The sequence below is a fragment of the Trifolium pratense genome, linkage group LG4 (genome assembly GCF_020283565.1).
Source record: "Trifolium pratense cultivar HEN17-A07 linkage group LG4, ARS_RC_1.1, whole genome shotgun sequence".
Taxonomy (NCBI): Eukaryota; Viridiplantae; Streptophyta; class Magnoliopsida; order Fabales; family Fabaceae; genus Trifolium; species Trifolium pratense.
The window spans coordinates 46,470,129-46,481,650 of record NC_060062.1 but is presented as its reverse complement, the minus strand read 5'-3'; the positions used below and the strand labels follow the sequence as shown (position 1 = coordinate 46,481,650).

The window sequence follows — 11,522 nt, the reverse complement described above, 5'->3', positions numbered from 1 at the left end:
AATTAACAAACCTACAAATTCCTCATCCATGCATAACAACCGATAAATAAGAAAGCAACTGATCAAACAAGATTCCATCAAATAAGAAAGCAACTTTTGCATTTTGAGGAAGCAAATGTAATCAAAAGTTAAACACTTAAACGCAATAAAAGGAACTTTTCAAATATGACCATAAAAAGATCATATCTCAAGTTATTGATTTAGGTAAGTGTAACTTCCGTTCAATTATTCAATCATGGTTTGTCATTATGTATCAAAACCATAAGTGAGAAAATTATAAAAACTAAATTAAATTGAGACATGTGTGTTTTATCCTGTTGAACAGAGCAGTGGATTATATGCATTGATTACTTTTGAAGTTTCAAGAACACTCCACTGCAAGGGGTAATACTTTTATTGAAGAGCACATATTCTCTTGAGATGATGATTTGAGATTGATATGACAAAAACACACAAGACCCTGATCAAGTTATTCATTTAAGTAAATGAAGAAGTAATTAGTGAAAAAAAGTAACACATCAAACTTACAAATAAATCGGTGATTTAGTAAAGGCATTATCAAGCAACTCATCAAACCTACAAACTAATCGGTGAGACAAACTAACAAATTCATCAATCACAGATCAGCCACATTCCACATGTATGTACACAAATCAGAGGAAGATGTGTTTCTATTACTTCATGTTAGATTGGCAAGCAGCAGTTATTTTATTGGAATTGAAGTTGTAAAAAAAGAATCCCCATGTACATGGCCTTAAAACATTCTGCATCATCCATAGTTACTATACTACTATATTTACGCTAACCGTGACTAACCCTTGGTACGCCCAACAAATCTAGCAGGACTAAACCGTTTAAGATCAACAATAGTGGAATGGCCATCAAGGACAAGCTCAGCAACGGAAGCTCCAGTGGCAGGACCGTTAAGAATACCCCAACAGCTATGTCCTGTCGCTACATAACACCCCTTCACGCCGGGGACCTCTCCTATGATCGGCACTCCATCATCAGTACACGGCAAAAAGCATGCTTGTTCCACCTTTACTGTTTCTTCCCCAAGATGACTTGACACAGTCTTAGCCACCCTCTTCAACATTGCAATTGATTCTTCATTACCCCTTATTTCCTCTGGATCATCTGGTACATTTTCCTCCTTTGACATCCCACACACATACACCTCCCCTGAAAAACCATTATTTATTTATGGCTAAATTAGTACCTTTTGGTTCCTAAATTATTTTCAGATTTCGCTACAATAAGTTGTTTCCTTCTTATTTTTTATGCCTCTAAAATTTCAATTTGTTTTCTCCTTTTTTTAAGTTTTCAGGCTTAAAAAAATAAAAGGACTACACTAATCTATCACACAAGTGAAATTTTGGGTCCCTACATTTGCCTTATACTCATCATAAACTTGTTTTTATAGCCAAATACTTCTTTATTGTTGTAAACTTCCGATGTGGGGCATCAAAACTAACTACATCACAACTCCACTACCATTTTCTACCACTGTGTGATTCACAGTTCTGCCGCCAACTTTTCTACCTCCCACGTCTCCTTTTTCAACCTTGACTCTGGTGCTTAAAATCACATGGCAATGTCGATTCTCTAATCCTAATAAGTATATAAACTATTCAATCTGTTGTTCAAAATAAAAATTGATTAAATAAGCAAGAGTGGAGTAATATTTCTCACTCACAATTAAAAAAGCAAAATAGTGAAATTGATTTGGAATTTGACCCTTTCTTTTTCAATTTTGCAAATGGAGATGGAGGAGGAACTAGCCACTATCCACTATGGTGGAATTAAAGTTCTATATAATTTGTTGTCTTGAATCTCAAAGGAGTGGCTTTGATTTGCCTGCACGGTAGAAGAAGGAAGCCTTGTTACCTAAGCGTGTGTTCAACGGAGGACTAACGACATTCACTTAATCTGTAATGGAGAGAGAATGGTGTATCATGATTCCATGATCTGTAATAATTTGGTTAATCCAAAATGAAAATATAAAATCTAACCTTAAAATCTCGCTAACAATCTGCTCCATTGCTTTGAATATCAAGGTTATTATTACTAGTTTATACTCTCTTTTAAGATTAGCATCTATTCTGTTTCTTGCATTTTATTTTGAAGATTATGTGCCATGAATTGTTAAGCATACTCTGTTCAAAATCAAGTTATTTAGGGAATGAACGTCTTATCTGTACATCATTGTATGTAAACATTCATGTTTAGCCAAATAAGTAGGAGTATTAGGGGAATTATTGGAGAGACTAGAGTTCGAACTTATTATCCTTTACTCATTTATATAGTATCCGGTTCAAATAGTTTAATAATGGTTGAACCATGACCCGGAGGTCACATCGGTCCGAATTTTAAAGGTCCAAAATATCTAACATTGACAACTTAGAACCAAAGTGTGTAACGATTTATTTTAAGAAACCAAAATACCAAACTATATGACTAAATATAAAGGACAAAAGTAAAACTTAAAGATAGTAATATGCTTTATGTTTGGATTGCTGAAATGAAACCGAAATGGAAAGGGATGAAATAATGTTCCACTGTTTGGATTTCAAAAATAATAATGGAATTGAATGGAATGAAAGATTTATTTCATTCCGCTCCATTCAGGGGACGGAGGCATGTACAACACTGTGTGGGCATAGGCCTGCACTAAATTTTAAGATTTTTTTTTTTTTTAATGGTAATATGTATGTATGCGTTGAACACTTGACTAGTTAGGCCCACATCAATTTTATCATCCAATAGAAAACTACTATGAAAACTTATATTCCACTCTAACCAACCACTACACTCAAGTTGTACACACGTTTTTAAATTAAAAAAACAATTAAAAGACTCTTATTGATTAAAATAGTTGGGTTTTTATATGTTGGCTACATTTTGCAAAAATATATTTTAGTCAAGTGTTGAGACATATGTGCATACATCAAGTGTTGAGATAGATGTACATACATATGGAACTACATCTGTGTAGTCTGACTGCGCGCCAGCTAGCGTTATATTTTTATATGCAATCTTTCAAAGATTTGCTTGAAGAATTGTTTCGTGCTTTTACTTATACAAGGCGCACGTGGTTTGTTAGTCTTCAAAAGGAGGCTGTATTAGGTTACTTGGACCTCAAGTATTATATAAAATTAAGGAATCAAAGATTTAATTTTATGATATAACCTATGAAGGTTTTCTTGGAGCAGAAGATTAATCGTTCAAAGCCCACGAAGGTTCTGCTATATAAAGGGTGCTGCTAACCCTGTTTTACTAACCGAAACCAGAATCAAAATAGAATATCAAAGATGTAGTCTTTTAAGGTTCGGGTACAAATTTAAATATACGGTGCCCCCTCTATTCGAAATTCCTGGCTCCGTCACTGGCTCCATTCCAGGGCACTCTATCCCGCTTGGCTCCATCAATCCAAACAGAACCAAGTTTGTTCGTTTAACACGTGATATTAGAGCATATATTATTAGCATTTCCCTTAACTTTATACCTTAATATCTAAACGTTCTTCTTTGTGAGTAAGATATTTAATTGCAACATTCATACCTGTGGGGCGAGGGTACACTTCTGGATCAAGAGGCACCCTCCTATCAAAAGCATTGTAGCTAAGAAAAAGAGCATGTGGCGTTATTGCATTAGGTTCCTTGGGCTCCAAAACAATACTATGGGCCTTAAGCCCAGAAACTCTAAACCTTGAAGACAACAACTCAAGCTTACTAGACCAAGGGCCCAATGCTAAAACCACAGCATCCACATCCACAACATTCCCTCCTTCCAGAACCACCGATTCAACTCTTCCTCCTTCCACCTCTAACCGCTCCAATTTCCCAATCACAATTTTCACACCATACTTCTCCACAGCATTCTCAATTAACGTCCGTGTAAACAGTTGCGGATGCACCTGCGCTGTTGTTTCGTGTGTCCCAATTGTCTTAGGCCCATGGGCCGGCCCATCAACCCAAGACGGCAAAGCCGAGGAAGAACTAGAACTAGTACTGCGTTTTGATTCTTCAGTTACGGTGAGGCTGAGAGCGGCGAGGGATCTATAACCGTAGGATTGTGGACCGTTAAGCTCTTCAGAGAGTGTACGGTGGAGATTGAAGCTGGTGCGTGCAAGATGTTCCATTGGACCTCCATCGCACCAATCTAAAGCGAGGAATCCACCGGCTTTACCGGAAGCGGCGCAAGCGATGTTGGATTTCTCGATGAGTGTGACGGAGGCGCCTTTTTTGGCTAGAAAGTAAGCTGTGCATACGCCTATGACTCCGCCGCCGCAAACAACCACTTTCTTCGGGGGATCAACGGCCATGGGTAATGGTTGAGATTGAAGAGAGTTGATAGTGGGATTGCGTATTCTGTTTTGGGGAAATTGTTTGAGAGTTGATCGTGGATTCCCCACCGCTAGATTCATACAGATTACTAGCATCTCTTTTAATCTGACACGTGTGTCTGAGGATTATTTAAGCATTTTCAATGAATTCAGTGGTTCTGTTCTTGATTAAGTTGCACGTGATAATAATAAGGTATTTTTTCCGTCAAAAAAATAAAGCAAAAAGAGGTGTTTTGCAATTTAGGAGGAGTTGTTGATTTTAGGTGGATTTTTTCTGCGGCTGGTATTTGGACTTATGTTTGGTTACTGGGCAACACTCTTACAAAAATGAAAAAGAAAATAATTAAATCATACTATTATTTTTTAAGTAATTAAATGATTTTATATTTTTGCTATACAGGAGACAATTAAAATTCAGTCTAGTGAATCCATAGAAAAATAAAAAAAATTCAGTCTAGTAAAGCTATGGTTCTCGATCAGTAAATGTGTAGTAAAGTTTTAATTTATTTTTTTAACACAAAATGTGTAGTAAAGTTAGAGTATAAATTGTTGGTTATATATTTGTCAAAAAAAAAATGTTGGTTAGGTTTATTTCATGTTCCTTAACTCCAGCCTTGTAGTACCTCACTATCCTCTATTGGTAAGTAGTCATTTTGAACTGAGCTTGTTTTCTCAATTCTTAAATTAGGTTGAAGTTGGTCAGTCTTCCTTTTGTATTTTCTGAAATAATGTAGGATCTATTAAAATGCTTCCTTTGTAATTTCCGTCTTCTTCAGTTATATGTAAATGTTCTATATTAGTTATCTTTTCTTTCTCCATTAATACGAAAATTATATTTGCTACTAAAATTTATTTAACATTATAATTTTGGAGCTATAATTTAATATTACATCTTCATTTTCTTCTTTTGTTTCTACTTTTTCTATTTGTTTATTTTCTTCTTCAACTATTCGTAATTGTTCCATTAATTGCCTACATCTAAAAAATAAAAAAAAAACTTGTTTTATTTCATGTGTCAAAAAATATTGTTCTATTTCATAGAAAGAAAAAAAAAATATTGGTTGTTTTTGGGCTTGCAAGAGATTGCCTAACTTGGTTGGGTCAGGTCATATTCATTTTATGGGCCTGCTCTTTGATGCACGTTTAACATTTGACGGTTTCTTACCACCCCCGACACTTTTCGAACACTCCTTAAAACCTGAAAATATTATGGTTTTGACTTTTGATTATTTTATTTTCACTCACTCCTGAGTCCTGATTTTAAAATTACTTAGTTTTCGCTTCTCTAACTTATATCTGTACTTAAAAAATGGTTATATAACATATTTTAAATAATACTAGTAATAGATCCATGCTATCGCACGGGTCGTTACGTTACGATGATATTTTTAGCAGTTACACTTTGCTAATTAAAATTGAAAAATATATATTTTATTTAATCAGCATTATGAGTTAATAGTATAATTTGTCCCCTGTATGATAGTTATTTTGGATAGAAAAATGTTGAATTTTTTAATAGCAATAATTTGTCTCATACATGATCAGTGATAGTTTATCACGTATATGATAGTTAAAATTTATGTCTATTATAACTTATCCAGTGTGAAATAGTTTTTTTGAAAATTTTATTAGTTAAAACTTGTCTCACATATGGTGATTTTTTTGCTATTTTTTTCGTGATGATTTGAGGCCCCAATATTTTGGAGGCCCTGGGCTGGGGGCCTGTTGCCCTGGCCCAAAACCGGCCCTGAACTCAATTCATATAATACGGATAATTTTGTCATTTTTCAAATCTATATAGTATTTTTTTTTCCCTCTATTTCTCTTTCACTCTCATAATATCAAATAATGGTCTTGGATTTTACGTGACAATGAACCGAACTAACTCAAAAATAGTTCGACACTCGATTCGATTCGATAATTAACTCGTTGAACTTAGTTCATAAACCAAATAAATCGAACTTGAGTTAAAAATTAAGCTCGTTAAATAAATGAGTGGAGTCGAACTTAAGCGAATTCGACTCGACTTGACTCATTTCCAGCCTTAATCATCTAATGGGTTTACATATATGATTTCGAAAGGATTTGAAGCATAGTTTACCAGTAAACTACTTAACTTATTTGATCAATCATCAGTTGCATGCTTGATGCCTATCAGCACTTGCATATTTTGATGCCTGATTTGATTTATTTTATTTTTTTGACACATGCCTGATTTGATTGAGAGCAACGACAAATACACATTTTAAGTCGTTAATGATTAACTAATCCCATTAAATCCAACAATGATCTTATCTCCAAATTTAGTGTTTGGACCATTCAAATGCAAACGAGAAATAATACAGTTTACTAGGTTAAACTTGGTGGAATTAACCAATAACCACTTGCAATCATATTTGGACATTAGGAAGAAAATAAACCAACATAAACAAAAAATTTAACGGTTAGAAGTCATTATCATGTACATGACTACGTAAATGAAAAAGAACTAAAACTAAAATAATGTTATTGGTAATTCAAAGTTTCAATTTTTTGTCAAGTAGTTTGGTAGTTAAAATTCTATTTTTAATTTTTAAAGTAAATAAATGCAATATTCGAGATTCAAATCACAACTCCTACATATACAATGCGATATCTATATCAACTTAGTTAAAGTTATGAGAACGATAATTCAAAGCTTTGAGGAGCCACAAAGGAACGAAGGAGCCACCTATCTAACTAACAAACCAACAAGTACTTAGTATTTGAATTGGACCCTACATTCCAAATAGAACAAAGCATGAAGATTAACAAGAGCCGAAACTTTTTTTATGCATTCACACTTAGGCTTTGCATGTCCCCAAAACCTACCGTCCAATAAGTGAAAGTTGAAAATTAGAAAGTATCACATTGTTAGGGCTGCTTCACCTGTGGACAGTGGTTGTTGGTATACCCCGGCCCCTATGCTTGGGTATAGGAAAATGAAAAGCAAATTCAGTTTTGTATCTAAGGTCCTTTAACAAGTATGTCAGTATGCATTATCGTAAAGATTAATCTTTTCAATTGGATATTATTACATATGCAGCAAAAATAATTAAATATAAAACATTACATGTTATTAAATTATTAATGTTAGATACATATATTTATCCAACAAATTTGTCTCAAAACTTAATTATGACATTGTTAAGAAGTCCCACATCGGTTGAGAGATAGTCTGACTAAGTGTTTATAAACTAGAGACAATCCTCACCTTAAAAGTCGATTTTATAAGGATGAGTTAGGCCCAATACTCATTTCTAATTAAGAGACATAAATTTATCTCTTTAGTTAAATAAGTGAAAGAATCTCAAAACTTTGAAACTCAAAAATTTATCAAGTGTTAGTAAAAATTCACATTAGTTTGAAAGAGTTGAGATTGAACAATGAGATGACTCATAAATCTAATGTCTTATGGTTAAGGATCACAAGAGAACAAGAGAGAAGAACGTCACATCTCCACTCAAAACTTAAGGTTAATGAGTCATTTATCTTATAACTCCGCCATTTTTCTCATTAATCGATGCGAGACTTAACCACTCACACTTGAAACTCAACAATCTCCCTCTAAGTGTGAGTTTTCACATCTTATAGTTGATCAAATATCAAATCCACTCTCGCTACCGGCCTCCACCAAACCGAATCAGGGCTCTGATACCACTTGTTGGGGAGTTCAAGGAACACGTCAAATTTCCACCTAAAACTTTAAGGCATTAGATTAATGAATCACTTCTCTTATAAATTCAACATCTACATAGTTGAGATTGAACAATATATTAACACCTAATGCCTTGATATTTTGAGTAAAGGAATAACAAACAAAGAAAAGAATATCAAAACGTGTCCGCAAGTTGAACCACAAACGTCTCCAGCTGCCATTGTATTTGACATTAGTCACTTTTAAGTCGTATAGTCATAGACTTTGCATGCATGATTGATCCAAGTACAAAACATATAAATTAATCGCAGGGTTAATTAGTAAAATAGTTTCTTAAAGATATTTTTGATTTTATATTGATCTCTTAAAGAAAAAATGTTTGAATAGGTCATTTAAAAAAAAATGTCCAAATAGGTCTCTTAAAGACATCTCCGTTAATCAGTTTGGTCATATTCGGACCTTTTTTTAGGGACCAAACTGATTAACGGATATGTTTTTAAGAGATCTATTCAGACTTTTTTTCTTTAAGAGACCTATTCGAACATTTTTTTCTTTAAAGGACCAACCTAAAACCAAAAATATATTTAGAAACCATTTTATTAATTAAGCCATTAATGTATTATATGCATGTGCTAATTATATAATCCACAAATATAAACAGTTAGGGCGGATATTTTCCATTTTTTCTGGTTAGATTCTCAAACACACAAGAAACAAGAAAGTGTCAAGGTTATTAGAAAACGATCGATGAATGTGATGTCTCACGAATCACAACTATATATATGCTACTAATTACAGTGTAAATTAAGTTAAAGGATTGCGATGTAGTTTTTTTCCCTTAAAAAAATCAATAAATATTTTTTTTTTCATAACCCTCTAGTTCCTAGAGGAAATTGGCCATAGTAGTCCAGAGTTCAGCCGCGAGGTAAGTAAAGTCTGATCAAAAAATTGTTCCACACAGGAATCGAATCCGGGTTCTCCCAAAATCCGTCCTTTTTGTTGAAGCTCATTAACCACTTGAGACCAATGAGTAATGACTTGATTTAATAAATATTTATTTATTTATTTTCGAAAAGAATAAATATTTATTTTAGTTCTTGAGAAAAATTACAAGACTTAAATCCAGCAAAAAGTAAGAGCAACTATTTTTTTTTAAAAGGAAACAATTTAGTCCCTACATAAATCACTAAAAATGTCAATTTGTTCATTGACCATAATTAAAAAGAGAGATAATTTGTACACAAATCCTAGTTCAATTGATAGAAATATCGAAATTGCTAGTATCGGACGTCAGGATCGAGGTTCGAACCCGGTCACACTTTATGTGTATAAGTTTTCAATGGTTTTGCCATTTCATCTATGAACAAAAAAAAATACAATTTTATCCCTACAAAAGAAAAATTAATGTCCATAAAGAAAAAAATCAATAAAATCAATAAATTACTCATTTTTATTTTTATTTTCTTTTGCATAAATAAAAGCTATTCAAAAGATGGTTCGAACCTGGGACACTCCACTTATTCATCTTTAAAATGGATTTTCTAGCCACTAGGCTACTCGACAAAAAAAAATATTCGAAAGATTATTTGATTCAATATAAAAACAAAAAAATTGACAATTCTAAAAAAATCTAAAACATTATACCAAAAGTGTAATCAAATGCATGCAGATAATTAGTTCATGGTTACATTTATTTTGTAGGGATTGTATTGTCTCTTTTTAAAACATTATTATCAGGGACCATATTGTTAATTTGTAATTATCTTTATAGGAATCTATAGTTGTTTCTGAAATTCTGGCACACTAGTATTAAGATGTTGTACTCAACGCTTCACCACTATAGTACACTTTTAATGCGTGAATCAATGATCCAACATCCAACCGCGCATACACAAGGAATAATAAACTAAACAAACTGAAAGTAAATTAACACAGTAATTTGTTAACCCAGTTCAGCATAAGCCTACTCTGGGGGATACCAATCCAGGAGTGAATCCACTATGATAGTATTAGTTTGAAGCCCTCAATAAACCTCCCGTTTATGACTTCTCACCTAATCACCACCCGTGCTATATCCTACCTAAGACACACCTAGGTATGAGAACCTCCGCTCACCTCCTCTTGACCACAGCCACTGTGATCGTACAATACTAGATTTAATATGTGAAGACACACTTCATAAAACACTCACACCACTTCCGTGCTTAAAAGCTTTGGAATGGTATACACACACTATCTCCTTGCTTAGAAGCTCCAGAGATATTACAATGCACAAACACACAGTTCCTAGTCTAGTGGGAAATCAACACAAGACTTAGAACACAATAGACACAATACTAAAACCTAAACTCACGCTTTGTACGACTCAAATCTGGTTTCAGTGAGTTGGACAATGGAGTCAACCTTCTTTAAATAACCTTCACGAGCTCAGGCTAGGTCTTCAATTAGGCTTCAATAGCTCAGCATGATTAATGGTCCCTTCAAGGAATATTCTTCAATTAAAATGTTTTGTTTCCTTAACTTGAAGATTTGATTAACAAGCAACACTTGACCACGAGATCCATTAATAATTATGCGTGACAACGCTCCTTATCACAAACGAACATTTATTGTGGATTCCATATTTAGAACTTAGGCGCGAGATCTCACCATACACAGGCCCGGCCTACTGGATGTGGTATCCAATGTTGAAGCATTGTACCGAACATCTTGCTTATACTGGATGATGGAAGCATGTAGTTCCACATCAGGAAAGATCACATGTTTTAGCAAAATGAGCCCAACTATACAACGCCAACAATCTCTCCCTTTGGCAATTTTTGGCTAAAACATCCTAGGATTATTTCAACCGCTCTAAAGGGATACACAAGCTACCTTTTCTTCAACTCAACGTAGGCACACAGTCATGAAGTAAAGTAGAACAATTTAACATGCTTGTTTTAATAATCCCTCATATAAAAATAGCATATTTAATATGTATCAATTTAGACCTTCAGAGGCATGCAACAACGGAAGGATAAGCACAAGAGCCTCACAGGAATTTGCCAATAGAGAGTATAAGATTCTCATAAAAGAAACACTGGGGAAAAATAAATTCCCTCAAAGCTGAGAAAAATAAATTCTCAGGAACAGATGATGCTTCAACATGCAGTAGCACATTGTGTGCTAAACAGGAAATATTGCTCCCCCTCAAAGGTAGAATCGAGTACCAGGATCATGTTACTCCCCCTTAATTCATGCATAGGGTTATTCAGATGATCCAGCATCTGGTGGCACATCAAAGCCTCAGCAACCTATTATGGCATACAAACTACTCCCCCTTTTTAGCCACAAAATAGACAAAATGGGAACTGCATAAAAAAAATATCCAAACGCAGTGCAGATAGTAGCAGAACATAAAGTGCAGACAAAATATTACACACCATGCACACTAGGTGCTAAATTTAGGGCTCAGCCCACAGACATGCAAAACACAAAAATCCAAATAGAGAAACATCAGAT

At 34.1% G+C, this 11,522-nt stretch overlaps 1 protein-coding gene across 1 annotated transcript; it reads right to left on the bottom strand.

Annotated features, from left to right (window-relative positions):
• Positions 1-608: 608 nt before the first annotated feature.
• Positions 609-4,641, bottom strand: LOC123919799 (putative oxidoreductase TDA3). Its single transcript, XM_045971803.1, has 2 exons — positions 3,562-4,641; positions 609-1,182 (listed from the first exon to the last, which is right to left on the bottom strand). Exons 1-2 carry the CDS (start codon positions 4,439-4,441, stop codon positions 812-814), a joined length of 1,251 nt encoding a protein of 416 aa, XP_045827759.1. The 5' UTR covers positions 4,442-4,641; the 3' UTR covers positions 609-811.
• Between the last annotated feature and the right edge of the window lie 6,881 nt (positions 4,642-11,522).